Genomic DNA, 15,165 nt, shown 5'->3' with positions numbered 1-15,165 from the left:
GGACGTAAGGGGAAACAAAGCTCGGTAAGGTTGCAAGGGCTGAGAGGTGCCTTTTTCAGCTTGGAGCTCATGAGCCACTACTAGGCCCCACCTTCTTGGTAGCTACGCTCTGACTGGCTCTATGACTGGTTCTTAAACCTTGCAGCTCGGGTAACGTCAGATTCTCTTAGCGCGGGGCCCATACCATTATATACTTAGTGATATGTACCTAAAATTATGTAGGTACTAACGGTACTTAGTGGTGAGTACTTAAGTTTTAGTGAGGGAGAGGGAGGGGTTACTACCTCGTATTAGGCTACTTACTTCTCGTTCGATACTTTTGATGTTCATCTTAACAACTTGGACTTTTCTAGCTTCGTACATATTTCTATAAAGGTACCTACCTAACCTACCTAAATTAACTCCTTGGTCCCTTATATTTAAACCCTTAACCCCATCTCAAGTTAAAGGTGTCTTGCATTCATAGTTGATTTAACAATCTCAAATCTCAAATCACACAAAAAAAAAATATACCTTATCAACTGTGTATCGCATCTAGAGACTGAATATCAGCCCCTCCGAAGATGGACCGAGACGCAATCCTCGCCGCTTCGAAAAAGCACGATATAGTCCCTGGAAGAGTGTACAAATATGGTACTGCAGGCTTTCGTATGAATGCCGACCTTCTAGATGGCGTCACCTTCAGAGTTGGACTCTTGTCTGCCCTTCGGAGTCGTAAACTCAACGGCCAAACGATCGGCGTAATGATCACCGCTAGTCACAATCCTGCTGTGGATAACGGTGTCAAGATTGTTGATCCCATGGGAGATATGCTTGAGCAAGAGTGGGAAGTACATGCCACGAACCTCGTCAACGCCCCAAGCCACGAAGAGCTTGTCGATTACTTCTACAAGTTAGCCGACTCCCTCAAGATCGACCTGACCTCCTCCGGTAAGGTCATTGCCGGTCGAGACACTCGCCCTTCGGGAAAGACACTCGTTACAGCCCTTGCCGATTCTCTAGCTGCTACGAATACCGCCTACACCGACTTCAAGATCCTCACGACCCCTCAGCTCCACTATCTAACCCGTTGTATCAACACTGCCGGAACCCCTGGCTCATATGGTGAGGTCAGCGAGACCGGGTACTACAAGAAACTTGTCGAAGCCTTCTATCGCGCACTCCGCGGACGACGGGTCTCTGGGAAGCTATCTGTCGACTGTGCCAATGGTGTTGGTGGTCCGAAGCTTAGTGAGCTCCTCAAGCATCACGATTCTTCGAAGACAGGCCTGGAGGTTAGGGTTGCCAACGATGATGTCCTGCGTCCGGAAGTCTTGAACCTGGACTGCGGTGCCGACTTCGTCAAGACTAGACAGCGAGCACCGGCAACCCCCAAGCCCGCTCCTGGCGAGAGGTGGTGCTCTCTAGACGGTGATGCGGACCGCCTCATGTATTATTGGATCGACCCGGATACTGGTTTCTTCATGCTTGACGGAGATCGCATTGCGACGTTGGCTGCATCGTTCATTGCAGACCTTATCCGCACTGCTGGCTTAGAGGGTCAGCTTCGTATCGGTCTAGTCCAGACCGCTTACGCTAACGGATCAAGCACAAAGTATGTCGAGCAACATCTACAGATTCCTGTCATCTGCACGCCTACAGGTGTCAAGCACCTTCACCACGCCGCTTGCTCGTATGATATTGGCGTATATTTCGAAGCAAACGGTCACGGCACTGTCCTCTTCTCTCAAGACGCCCTACAAGTGTTCAAGGCCAAGGAACCCCAGTCGCCCGCACAAAAGGACGCTCTCGAGACTCTCAGCGCCCTTGGAGATCTCATCAACCAGACAGTTGGAGATGCGATATCGGATATGCTCATGGTGGAGGTTATCTTGGCACACAAGGGGTGGTCGCTAAGAGACTGGGCCATGACGTACCAGGATCTTCCTAACCGTCTCGTCCGCGTCGAAGTTGGCAACAAGGACCTCTTCCGAACAACAGATGCAGAGCGAAAACTCAGCCACCCGGAACATTGCCAGGACGAAATCGACAAGGTTGTGAAGAAGTATACCAACGCCCGCTCCTTCGCCAGGGCCAGCGGGACAGAAAATGCATGCAGAGTGTACGCGGAGGCGGCTACGAGATCCGAGGCCGACGAGCTCGCGAACAAGGTCGCCGCTATAGTGAAGGCATACGGAGGCTAGTGGCTCGTATGAGTTCTATCTAATAGCAGGTAGGGATACACGATGGAAAGAATGATGTATCGTAGACAAGTTCGGGGTTCTCAAAAATTTGGTGTGAAGGGTCTTAGGGGGGGTCGTTAAGAAACTAAGGCTAAGGAAGCGGGCTCTTACGTATTATGAACATACCTTACGAAAAATAGCTATAGCTGAATGATAAGTCACCGATATCTTTTTGACGTTTTGATTTATAATTTTTTGCACATTGCGCCGCTCATCTCAGCTAGGGGCGAGGGGCTTATATCATCACTTTCTACTCTGGGGGAAATAATTTTCCCTGGTTAGGTTACCTACTCCAAGATCTAAGGCCACATAAATATTCTTAGGTTTTGTCATGAGTGCCGTAGTTTTTCATAGTTTCTTTCAAATTTGTGATTGTATGGATGCAAGAGACCCCTTTTAAACAAACTGACAGTTTAAATTAGTGTCCACCCAACACAAGCTCCCCTCGTCATCCTAATCATCATAGGCTAAAGATAATTCCCTAACGAAACGATGGCGATATAGGCGCCGGACACGGCACCTCGGGCAAAGCCTCATCCGGCGCAATCTCCTTGCCCTGGCTCATAGCGATGAAGTGCTTTCGAATAAGCTGAATACGGCTGTTCTGATTCGCCGTGTTCTTCGGGTTGCCGTACTGAAGCGCGAGACCGTCGCTGTGGTCTACGTAGGTCTGTAACAAACTCAGCATTGTTTCTTATGGCGATAATAAATAGTCGTGGGATAATTTAAGAAAATACTTACTTTGCAGTCGGGAGCATTGTGGCCAAATTGGCTCCAGAAAGTATCACCAGCAACGGCAGGGCTCTCCTCGATGATCTTGAACATGGACTGAAGGTTCGCGGTGTTGCCGCCGACCCAGTCGTACTCACCCGCGAAGAACGGGCGCCCGGCAGCTTCAACGAGTTTGATATCTGCTTGCAGCTTGGCGGTGTCGACAGGGTACATGTGGTCGGAAAAGATGTCGATTTCTTCGATGGTTAGGTGGGTTTTGTTGATGCCGTAGGTCCCGTCGACTGCATGGATTAGTTTTTATTCGTTAGAATTGATGGTTGAGCGAATAAGCTAGAATATAGGGGCAAGGTTGTAGGGAATGAATATATGAGCATAAACTACCGAGATATATATAGAGATAACTATATATTCACATACCTACTAGCTTCTGCGGAGCAAGGCTCTTAACGTACTTGGCGATGTCCTGAACCCAGTCCGCTGGTGAATTCATATCACCCCATACGGGACCGAGGAGTTCGTTCCCCGTCTCGTACGCGAAAATTGTGGGATCTTCGGCAAAGGTAAGGTTATTGTACTGGTTTCTGTGGGTTATGATCGTCTTAATATAGTCTTTAAAGGTAGAGACGATAGTGGCATTGGTGTAGAATTGCTGAACTAGAGGGTTTTTCTCATCCCGTCGTTGGTTTAGGTCGAAACCAGCCCAACGAAGGAAGTTGTATTTTCCTCCGTGATAATAGTCCTATCGAGATATAAGCTTATAGTCGATTCAGGTTCTCTGATATATGAACTAACATAATTATCCACTAACGGTATCAGTAGCCTGATACCGTATACACCTGCTTGATAGACAGCCCAGTCGATTGGGTCGAAGGCTTTTTCGTTGACTACTCCTGGCTCGGGCACAACACTCAGGGGGTTCCCAGTGCTAATACCCAAGGTATGCCCGCGAATCATGGTGCCTCCCAGAGCTTGTACAGTTGTCATCACCTCGGTAATACGCTCTTTGGTAGGGTAGCTGGCTTTGGTAGGAGCATAAAACGGCTCCCCAGCTGGCGGTGTCACATTTTCGTCAAGACCTAGCCAGTAGACGTTTGGCCCAACCATTTTCCAGACCTTTCCGTCAACCAAAAGACTGGTCCCATTGCGCGTGACCGGAGATAACTTTGCAGCACCCCGGCGGAGAGGGGAGGTAAGAGCGCTTGCTGCCCACAGAAGAATCAGAGACAACTTCATTTCTAGATTATGAATTTGATCTAGTTAGGAAAGAAGAAGAACATGATTAAATAGTCGAATGAGAGAACTGAGGCACGGCGAACTTTGACATATAAACGTGATATAAACTACCAGACGGTGTTATAATGGCCCGCGGAGGGGAGTCTTCCGGGTAATATGAGATACCGAAATAGTAGACATTGCGACTCATAAGCTTCAACAGGCCTAATCTGGATCATTACTTTGCCGTAACTACTAGGTAGTAAATATCAAATATGTTTATTCTATGGTTGTTCTTCGTGTAGACGTTTGGATTCTCATTGCAAATATGTGAACTGTCGCTGTCGCATAAATATAATATTAGCAGGCTGAATTTGTTAATCGAGGAGACATCGGGTTCGGCCTCTAGTTATGTTGTTCTTGATATATCATAAATCACTTCGTTTACCGATATATAGAGCGCATAACTTTGTTGTTATTATGATTGTTTAGAAGTATACAAGGTCAATTGTTAATTCGCCAATAGGGTTTCGAGTTAATAAGCTCCAAGTTCGTTAAAGAAATAACAAGGAAAGAATAACATTGTATTACCTCGGAATAGCTTTGAGCTAGTAAAGCTCGAGGAAGCTACCCCAACGTTTCGTTAAAAAGAACGTCACTGAAGATTAAAAAAAAAGTTAATAAAACCTAGTAAGGAAGTTACCGGTACATATGATGCACCAAATTGCAGCCAAGAATCCGGGGTACTGATACAAGACGTCAATACGTCAATTGCTATTCTTGGCGGATCCAACTTCTACCCAGCGGCGTTTCAATCGCGCTATGACGATCTACCTTTCACTGACCCGTTCTGCCCGTTAGCCATTAGGGGGTTTATTATTTATTTTTTCTGCGGCGCAATCCACCCCCCAAACCCCACCGCGAAACCCCCTAAAAAAAAAACCCATCCCTCAATTCGCACTCGCATCCACCGCCAGCAAGGCGCCCAATCAGAAAACCTGACAGGCCCGTCCCGGCTGCCTAGGACAGATTTCTCATCCGGGCTGCTTGGGAAACCCGAGAGTTTTGTTGTTTCGCATTCTCCAATTCTCTTGCTCCTCCCCCCCAAAAAGACCCAATGCAGTCTGACTCAAGATGCTTCGCCCAGAATCGCTACTGACCCTCCTCATCGTCGCCGTTTGCTTGCTATGGAGCACCGCCGAAGCTTCCACCGGCGATCGGCTACCCGAGTTCCGGGAATGCGTCAAGGTTCGTTGTGTAATACCCTTCCTACCTAACGTGTCTTATACGTGGGCTACGGCTATGACGTGCCGACTTGGCTGGAGGAACCGGGTCATCGGCACCGTCGATCTATGTAAAGGAAAAAAAAAAAGTTGACTAACACGGACGGTGTCCGTTAAATAAATATATAGGTCTGCGCCCGTGAGAATTGCGATCCGAATAATAACCCTACCCACATCCGTATGTAACCTAGTTATACCTCTCACCGCGAGAAGCTCGAACCGCGAACCGCGCCTCCAAACTATCTGGGCTAACATTAGAGCTTCTCCGCCTCTCACAGCCCTCCACCTTCGACTCCTCTTCTGGACCTGCCCGCAGGAATGCGATTACACGTGCCAACACATTGTGACCCAGCGTCGCGTGGCTGCGGGTAAGCCCATAACGCAGTTTCATGGGAAATGGCCGTTTGTGCGGTTTCTCGGAATGCAGGAGCCCTTCTCGGTGCTGTTTAGCCTGGGCAACCTGATAGCGCACCATAATGGGTTGACCAAGGTCCGCGGGTCGATCCCGGCGGCGTATCCGCTGCGCCGGTATTACGAGATGTTCGCGTATTTTGGCATTGCGACGTGGATCTTCAGCGCCATATTCCATACCCGCGACTTCCGCTTCACCGAGCAACTCGATTACTTTGCTGCTGGCGCTGGCGTCCTCTACGGCATGTACTACACCCCGATCCGCGTCTTCCGCCTCGATCGCCCCACGCCCCGCCGCCGCAGTTTTCTCCGAATTTGGACCGTCACTTGCTGCGCTTTATATGCCGCGCATGTCGCATACCTAAAGCTGTGGCGCTGGAATTATACGTATAATATGGCCGCCAATGTAATTGTGGGCTTGCTACAAAACAGTCTTTGGAGCTATTTCAGTTTGAAGAGGTGGTCCGCGACCCACCGATCGTGGGCAATCTGGCCTGGTATCGCCGTCGCGTGGATTATGACGGTTATGGGCTTGGAGCTGCTAGACTTCCCACCACTATGGGGAGTCTTGGACGCGCACAGTCTATGGCATTTGGGCACCATCGGCCCTACTATACTATGGTATAAGTAAGTTAATAATTTTCTATTTCTCTAGGTTTATGTCTGGTATTAAGCTTACCACGGCCTGCAGTTTCATGGTCAAGGATTCCCAGGAGAACATCGCACACGCGGACTGGATAAAGGATATTAAGGCCTAACAAACAACACGTCTTTACTGGTTAAGTTGATCGAATGTTTAGAGTCGATCGTTGTATATCCAAGCGTGGTGCGGTCTATGGCGTTCAAGAAATCTCTGGTAATAGGTCTATCGTTTTTTCGGCCGGCAAAAAGGGAATAATATCATAGAAGCAGGGAGTTTGAGGTTCGAATCCAAGTTAGCATAGACTAGGTTAATACCTATCATTAACTACTTAAAATATCTATATAGAGCTTAATTGAGACTACGTGACCTAAACCATTCCCTACTCCTACGAACCAACAGTAGTCCGACCTAAAATTCCCGTCCAATACGTGCCTATCCACCTGCCTTGCTACCAAAAAGATACCAACGGTAAAATCCTAGAATCGTGAGGTTAGCTCCAAGTTCCCAAGAACCAACACTCAAGCAACCCAGGAGGAAATCATGCACAAAGCCCGCCAAGGCATCAGAAACCAATAATCTAAGCATAACACATCCCCACCTCCCCGCGGCATTCCCACGCCCACCCACCGACACCGAGCAAAAAACCGCGGCAGCACGTGTCGATGCACGCGCGGCGCCCATACGGCCAGCAGGTAGAACGCGGGAACACGCACGGTTCAGCCAAGGAGAACAAACAACCAGCCTCTCCCCGCCTCCCCTCCCCTCCAAGAGGGAAAAAAGGGAAGGAAAGAAAAAAAACAGTCGTCCGTCCCCGAAGACGGTCTCATACGGCTCTTCCTAATTTGAGAGGTAAGGTTCGACACTTGCGGTGTCGGGGTCATCATAGCAAATGGCGGCGGTGTACGTACGTATGTATAGATACCTTAGGTAACTAACGTACGAAGAAAAGCAAATAATAGCAGGTAGAAGAAGAAAAATATAGAAAGCTTACCTATTGCTAGAGTGAGGAATGGAGTCTCCTACTTAGGTAGATAGATAAAAAGTAGGAGACGGTGGAGGAATGAGGTTCGGATATCGAGATGGAAGATGTAAAGAGTAGAAGCAAAAGAAAAAGAAAAAAAAACCTTTGCAAATAAATTTCGACATGGATGAACCAGTCTAAAATAAAAAGCGGGGCTTTTGCTAACCGCCAGACAAACGGCTTGGACACGACTCCACCAGTTCGATTAGGTAACTGTACCAAACTGAACTATTAGGAGATATTTTCTCATCATAGAATTGGGCAATTTAGAAATAGAACCAGTCGCTTTATCTCGGAATAAATAAGTACCTAGGCACCTATGTAGATGAATTTTTTCTCATTATTGGAGATGTCTCTCTCTATCTCCGTACTCTGCAACTAAGACTGCAAAATTCCCTAGCTATGTTGTTTCCGAGATCACTCCTTGCCATATCAAAAACATCCGTAGACATATCAGCAAAGCTAAACTTAATGCAAATAATATGAATCTGTACACAGGGTGTAACAAGCAGAGCGCTCTCTATCTAACCCTAAATCCTCAGCACATATGCCGTAATCTTCAACCACTAAAGGTATTCTCTCTCTGGGATCAACTTTCCCTAAATTCGCTCCAAAATACGCGCGATTCATAATCATCGTAACATCATCAAGAGTTGGCACACAACCAGCTTGATAAGAATGTATGCAAAGCACACAATTCACCAACATTGTTTTTCATCCAACAATCGGCCCAAACTACTAGTTGGACGGAAAGCCTTGAAAGTCTGATGCTGTCCAATCCATAGATGAATATTCAATGTTAAAATCTTGAGAAGATGGTTGACTATAACCAGCAGCAAGACTAGGTGGGATAGTTCCAAAAAGAGTAAAATCACTCGACTTATCCATCGTGCTGGGAGGAAATAGGGCGAAATCCTGGCCAAATTGGTTGTGACAAGGCTGGAAGTCTTCAAAGCCCTCGTCCACCATAGTCGGCGGTGTCAACATGAGTTGATTACCCTGGCCGAGGGTTGAGAGTTGTGGCATGGAAAACTGTTGGCAGGCATCCACTGCGAAGTTTGCAAAAGCACTGATGTCTTTGTTGTAAACCGAGTGTGTCGGTGTAGGCATTTGTACATGAGCACCGTAGATATCTTCGAATTGACCAGTGAACTCGGGACTCAGGTCTTCGAAAGTGTTGAACTGGTCAGAGTCGGCACTAGAAGGCGTGTTATTGTCAACTGGGGAATATTCCAGTTGGATATCGCCGTCAAACGGTTGGTGTTCATATAAGCTGGCATTGAACTCCTGATCTGACGGGTAGGTCGGGAATTCATGGTCATTATTGTAGTGACCAAATAGAGAATCATCAGGTGGTGTCATCACGAGGTCGGTTTGCTCGCTGCTCGGGGTGGGCAAGCTCTTAATCAGAGGTGTAGGTTGGGCAGAACTGCTAGCTTTGCTTGATTTCTTCTGACCGTTGGTCTTGGTCCTAACGTATGTCCAGCCGTGCGCTTTCTCCATATGCTGTTTGCAATTGGATTCACGTTTGGATTTATATGGGCACGGCTTGAAATGGCACTCGAACATGGGAGGAGCTGACGAATGTTTATCGTTAACATGTCGATCCATCTCCTTCTCAGTAGGCCAGCCATAATCGTGGTATTTGCAGGTAGGAATGGGACACTTCCAAGGACGAGAATGCGTCTTTTCATGCTTTGTTAGATCACAAGGTCGCTTGAATTCCTTACTGCAACCCGGGTGGGCACACTTTTTAGGAGCGAGCTCCTCTGGCGAGGCATTCTTCTTTCGGCGAGCCATGGATCGCATGATTTCTTCTTCATCCTCGGCCTGTTCGCTCATTGAACGCTTAAACCGGATTGGGCCTTTTACTTCTTCTTCCAGGTCCTCAACAGGCATTCCGGTAGCCATAGAGATAGCCTTGCCATTCTTCTTTACGCGGACTAACTCCGCTGGTCGGCCGTTGGTTGTAAGACCACCAACAAGTTTTACCTCATCAGTTCTGTCCGTCAGGTTAGCATATGTGCGACCATTAGGGTCATGGCGGGCATCATACGGGTCAACATCCATCTCGTCTAGCTCCTCTCCAGCGTCCTGTCTTTTGCGAGCCTCTTGCATCTGTTGCGCGTGTTGGCGAATTTGTTCCACAAGATCGATAAAGTAACCGCTGTTGTAAGGTCGATCGTGAGGCCGGGTTTGTTCTCGGTCGCTAAGGTATTCGACGGTAGCTTGGATGCATCGGATCGAAGTGAGGCAGAAGTCGCGATATAGTTCAACAGACTTTGCAGTCCCCTTCAAGCACAACCAACGATAAGTAACTCCACATACGCTAGGGTCTTTCATTAGTTGACTCACTGGTGCCATAAAGATAAGTGTCTTCTCGAGGTCCCTAAGACAAACGATCTGGTCCTCCTGGATCCTTCTGGGACAGTCAAGGACAATGGGATGAAACTCCTTGAGTGAAGGTTCACCCAATAACGGTTTCAGGATATGCTCAGAGATGCGGTTCCTAGCACGCGAGCTAAGACGTTGAGTATTTTGATACTTAGACGCTGTGGCCGACCTTGTGATAGCTGAAGCGCCGGTACCAGAAGACTTGGCCTCCTTTCGTTTCTGATTTGTCGACGCAATAGATGTTCCCAACCCACTATCAGATTCGTGGTGATGAGAAGAGCGACGGCTGCGAGGACGTAAAGTCCTTCGCTCCGGCTCGAAAACAGTCGGTTCCTCGGACATTGTGTCTCCTACTAAGGTATTGTCCAGGAAACCTCTGGGGATAGGAAGACAGTCGTCCGAGAAGGGACTTATAGGAGATAACGGTTCGGCCTTGATAGCCGACAGGGTCACCTCGAATTTGCCAATATTTAAGGCAGCACGACGAACATGAGCATCGACAACATCATCAAGACTGGTCTGAGAGCGTCGAGGTAGCGAGGGTACTCTGAATGGAGCAGCAGTAGGTGGACTAGTCGGAGGAGTGACAGGAGAATGGAAGGTTGCTCCCTTCCGTAGGGTTAGGTTCGTCTTAACGGTTAAACCATTGCCGGGACCTGAGTCCGGGCGAGTCACCGGGGTCCTTCGAGGGTTGGAGAAGGACATGATGACTCGGTATAACGGGTGTGGGGAACAGATTTATGATAGGCGAGAGGCGATCGATAATATCGTTGCTCTAAACTCTGTAAAGACCACGGTACCGGTTAGCACAGTTATGCACCATAAGGCTGAGCAGTCATATGAGTCACAAGGATCCTCCCACACCGAGTCTCAGATGGCCTGAGGAACGAAAAAGATATCACAATTGCCAGCTTGACATTGGTCAATCGATGGGTCTCGGACGAGACGGGAAAGTGAAATATATATGTGGTAGGGCTAGAAGGACACCTCCGGGGGATAGGACAGGACAATTCTTACACGAGTAGCGGGTTCACGGAACGGATGAGCTCATGCGTAGAAAGATAGGAAGGACTATATTGTGCCGATGCGCGTTTCGCGGAAAATAAGACAGAATTGAGTTGAGAAATAGACAATGTTTCGCCAACTTGAGCAGAGAAGTTGGCTCGTTCTTCACAAGCTAACTTACGTAGCCAAAGTGTAACAGATAGGACAAGATAAAAGAGGACACGATAGGACAAAATATGGCAGCCTTAGAAATATACAACTGATGAATTGTTAATAAGCCTGCTGCGCAAGGAACGCTTTGGTCGCTTTGGTCGAGGAAAAAGAGGCGCCGGACGAAGACGAAGAGTCGAAGAAGGGTAAGGGCTCTTGGGGGTTTGAGATGATGGGAAGTCGTTGTGAAAAGGATGGAGATATTTAGGCAGCAGCCGTCTTCTATGGGGACTGTCAAGGATTACCCATGTCAAGTTCCCAGGCCAAGTCCAAAGTCGAGTTTGATGGTTCTAAAAGTAGTGGCTAGGTAGTACCCGCTATCATTCGTCCTAATGCTAAATAATTCACTAACATTTCCGTTACTTCCGTACTAACACGGGATACTAGCCAAAAGTCCTAGAGTACTTTTAGGGCAGATGTAACTCAGCTACTGCGCCTAGGAAGTATCTACGCCTCGCGCTAAACCGGATATGCGGACGCGACCCGTTTCTTAATCCATAGTTAATTCATAGTTCGCTTACACTACATACCTTACATGGTCCATACCTATTCTAACATTCAATGTTCCTCCCAATGATCCGGAATGTCTCTCATAAATCATGCCACTTGCCAAATCTAACATCCTACCCACGTTTCGACTATCATCATTATGAACTACCTACATGTGTAAATACTACAATATGTAGAGAAGGACACGTATAAGAAATTCACCTCTTACGGTTCGGTTCATACCAAACATATATCAATCTACCATATTCATTCGTGTTATATAGAGTTGTGGAACACGCCAACAAGTAAGAATAGAGATCGGAAGAAGAAAGGTCGAAGATACTTACATACCTAATCATACATACCTACCTACATACATATGTAATGATTAACAACGCTGGCCTGCAGGATCTACAAGCTGTGTTGGACTTGCGCTAAGCCTTGGAATACTTTATTAATAATACCTAATGCGCAGAATAATACTTTGCACATAGCGTATTTAAGAACCGAGTGGTTCCACGCTCTTCTGTGGCCACCATTCATTCCTTTAGACGGAGGAAGACTCCCATGTCGTCAGTCTGTCTCGAAAAGTAATGGCGCGGTCTTGGCATTTAACCCTTCTTAAAGAATTACCAGTTATACAAGCAAAATAAATAGTAATAAAATTATAATATACATCGTTTTATTTGCAAAAGGCCATTATACCTTTTTATCATTTTAGTTTTTTTATTAGGATAATAATACGCTAGAAATATAGCTTTAAACATACATCTTTAATAACGTTTTAATATACCATATTAATATACTTATAATTCCACCATTTCTGCAGCAATAAAATTATAAAAAATACCTATAATAACAATAAAAGCCAAAAAGTCAATAGGTATTTTTTTCTATTTTTTATTATCTTTTTTTATGCTTTTCTTTACATATATTATATGGTGTTAAATTTGGAGGGAAATGCCAAGACTGCGCCATTACTTTTCGAGACAGGCTGGTCGTATGACGATTCACAATAAAGCAAGAAACGTCGATAAACTCGGATTGAGCATGTGTTCATTCATATCGCTTTATTGTAAAAAGAACTAGACCTTTAATCGATTGTTACATACTTCGTAGTTGTGTTGCTAATTATGTATCCGAGGACCCCTTTTCTTATTTCCTATTCACACACAACACCTTTCGGTACCGGCCTAAAAGTATCCAGTCTATCCGGCTCGGTCATGTCTCGTTTAATTGCCCCGACCGGCTACTTTATCCCTATCTTGTGACGTCAATTTATAGCATTATTGTACATAGTAGGGCGTTTCACCGGTAATTAAAAACAGTTGTAAAATCCCGTCCGCGTCCTTTTCGGATCTTCTCGTAGGGGTAGGTGGTTTGCGCAGATGCGAAATTCAAGACTTCGCGTATAATACATTAGGTACATCCAAGGTATTATCTCCTAAATCGCATCTGCGAGATTGGTCATTCCCGTCTTTACACTAGAAAGGTGCAGATCGACAATTGATTTGATCTTCTTATCGATTCAGCGGAGCACATGAACAATGACAGCACCGCCTGCATCGCCTGCATCTTTTCTTCTCCATCGTTCTTCCAATCAGAAATCTCCACAATTAAGGCTAGCATACTTCTCTGTGCTACAAGAAGCACTGGAGTAGAAGTTGCAGAACTGGAAGCAAACAAGGTTCATACAGGTAGGGTAAGTGCTTACAATAGTATGCATATACCTAGTAATGTTTTAGTAACGAGGGTCTGGAAGACTATGAGTGGTCGAATTGCCGATTGCGAAAACCGCCCTGAATGGAGGAATCGCATCATCGAAATTAGCGGGATCGAATAGAGTGTTGACACCGCAGCATTCTTCGTTGACTCATCCATCTCGGGAGCTTACGGGCATTGGTTTTTATCTCATGCAGCAAATCCCCAACAGCAGCTTATTATCTACCTGTCTGCAGATTTACCAGTCCTAGAGTTCCTGCAAAATGTGATAGATTTACAGGGTCCTAAGATTAGATCCGCCCTCTCTCTACCTCTTTACCCCCTCTTCTTGGCGACGATTGGTTGACACGTACCACCGTCACATTTATAACGTTATATCGTCAAAGTCGTCTATCTATGGTCGTCAGCCCTATCAATTGATCAATATTGACGACCCATAACGACGATACCGCTGACCAATAGAATTATCCGGAATTTAGATGCCTTTGACCACACCTGCGCGTCAATGTAGAATATCGGTGCCTGAGCTGGGGTTTATTATCTCGATTCAGATCTCTCGTCATGGAATACGTAACTTGAACGCGCAAATCTACTAGTTATTATGTACAATCACGTTAACATGGGTGAGCACTATGCAAAGAAACCTTAGGCAGATGCTTTACAGATCGGTACCGAATAAAATTTACGAATTCAAGATCAAATTAACAGGTAAACCATGTCAAATGGCTATACTACGATATGTAACTACGTCTAAACCCTGGATTCCTCCTCGCTGTTGCTCACCTATAGATCATCATTATCGTCAGTGAGCAAAGTCAAGCGACATATCTCTAGTCTAGTTAAGCGTGGGGGAAAACAAACCATCGTATCCATTATCTACCTATGCTCGCTAAAACAGGCATTTCTTGTTTCGATACTCGTGCCTGGGTATAGTGATAGTGATATCTTCTCTACGTAGTATGTACTATTGGGAAGACTCACAATACTTAAGCGCGCGCGGCATTACTCTAGAACGCACCCCGGCGTCCATAGCCATATCCCGTACGGGAGTAGAGATCATAGTCCTTCCTAGCTAACGGCGAGGGAGTAAATCTCCTGATATTATCGTCGCTGTCGTCGCTAGAAATATCGCTAACCCCGTTACTATCTACAGAAACCCGACGTACACCCCGGGATGTCTGTTGGTGCCGGTGCGGGTTCATGTTCATAGTCTCGGATGTCCTAGGTTGTTCGCGGACTACTCTATGAATGCTCCCATGCATACTTCCGTGTCGATGCATGTCCTGATGGACTTCTACTCTCCCGCCCGGGACGTTCTTCAACCGGGAGTGTTCCGATATGGCGGCGCGGCTAGGGTGGTTGGGGTAGTGGTGTTGGGATTGGTATTGGGATTGGTATTGGCGCTGGTATTGGGAAGGCTGGCTATGGGTATGGTACTGGGAAGGCTGGCTATAGGGCTGGTCCCGGGTAGATTGTCGAGTGCGCTCCGGGTCGTATACACGACGGAAGTCGCTACCCGGGAGACTAACAAAAGCTTCCATAAGTCCAGGCTCGACGTGCGAGTCCCTATTCCCAGATTGCCCATAATTATAGGAGCTACTCATATTATAGTCGCCCGGCCACCCGTAGTTCCGAGCCGCACGAGTGGCTTCCCGACGTGCAGAACGTTCATGACGTGGTAGATGAGCATATCTATGCCGATCTCTCCGCTGCCTGTTGTCATTATAGTCATCGGGGCATATACCTAAACACATCGTGAAGTTTCTACTGGTTAGACTTGGCAAAAGTTCGGTGTTTCTAGAGCGTTCTTGTCGGAACGAA

At 46.7% G+C, this 15,165-nt stretch overlaps 4 protein-coding genes across 4 annotated transcripts; 2 read left to right on the top strand and 2 right to left on the bottom strand.

Moving 5' to 3' along the window:
- Nucleotides 1-563: 563 nt before the first annotated feature.
- On the top strand, nt 564-2,183 carry GL218_03217 (Phosphoacetylglucosamine mutase; the record flags this gene model as incomplete). The annotated part of the gene is made up of 1 exon (XM_033579767.1): nt 564-2,183. The coding sequence occupies one exon, from the start codon at nt 564-566 to the stop codon at nt 2,181-2,183; it is 1,620 nt and encodes a 539-aa protein (XP_033437361.1).
- Nucleotides 2,184-2,703: 520 nt separating this feature from the next.
- Nucleotides 2,704-4,187, bottom strand: GL218_03216 (Mannan endo-1,4-beta-mannosidase 1; the record flags this gene model as incomplete). Its single annotated transcript, XM_033579766.1, has 4 exons — nt 2,704-2,892; nt 2,964-3,235; nt 3,372-3,693; nt 3,747-4,187. 4 exons carry the CDS (start codon nt 4,185-4,187, stop codon nt 2,704-2,706), a joined length of 1,224 nt encoding a protein of 407 aa, XP_033437360.1.
- A 1,113-nt stretch (nt 4,188-5,300) lies between these two features.
- GL218_03215 (Protein PER1 like protein) lies at nt 5,301-6,618 on the top strand (the record flags this gene model as incomplete). Its single annotated transcript, XM_033579765.1, has 4 exons — nt 5,301-5,414; nt 5,579-5,627; nt 5,728-6,487; nt 6,552-6,618. The coding sequence occupies 4 exons, from the start codon at nt 5,301-5,303 to the stop codon at nt 6,616-6,618; spliced, it is 990 nt and encodes a 329-aa protein (XP_033437359.1).
- A 1,644-nt stretch (nt 6,619-8,262) lies between these two features.
- Nucleotides 8,263-10,623, bottom strand: GL218_03214 (Zinc finger transcription factor ace1; the record flags this gene model as incomplete). The annotated part of the gene is made up of 1 exon (XM_033579764.1): nt 8,263-10,623. One exon carries the CDS (start codon nt 10,621-10,623, stop codon nt 8,263-8,265), a length of 2,361 nt encoding a protein of 786 aa, XP_033437358.1.
- Nucleotides 10,624-15,165: the final 4,542 nt, after the last annotated feature.

Source organism: Daldinia childiae (assembly GCF_008694065.1).
Source record: "Daldinia childiae strain JS-1345 chromosome Unknown Scaffold3, whole genome shotgun sequence".
NCBI classification, from domain to species: Eukaryota; Fungi; Ascomycota; class Sordariomycetes; order Xylariales; family Hypoxylaceae; genus Daldinia; species Daldinia childiae.
The sequence above is the reverse complement of the archived record's forward strand: the minus strand, read 5'-3'. Positions and strand labels throughout refer to the sequence as shown.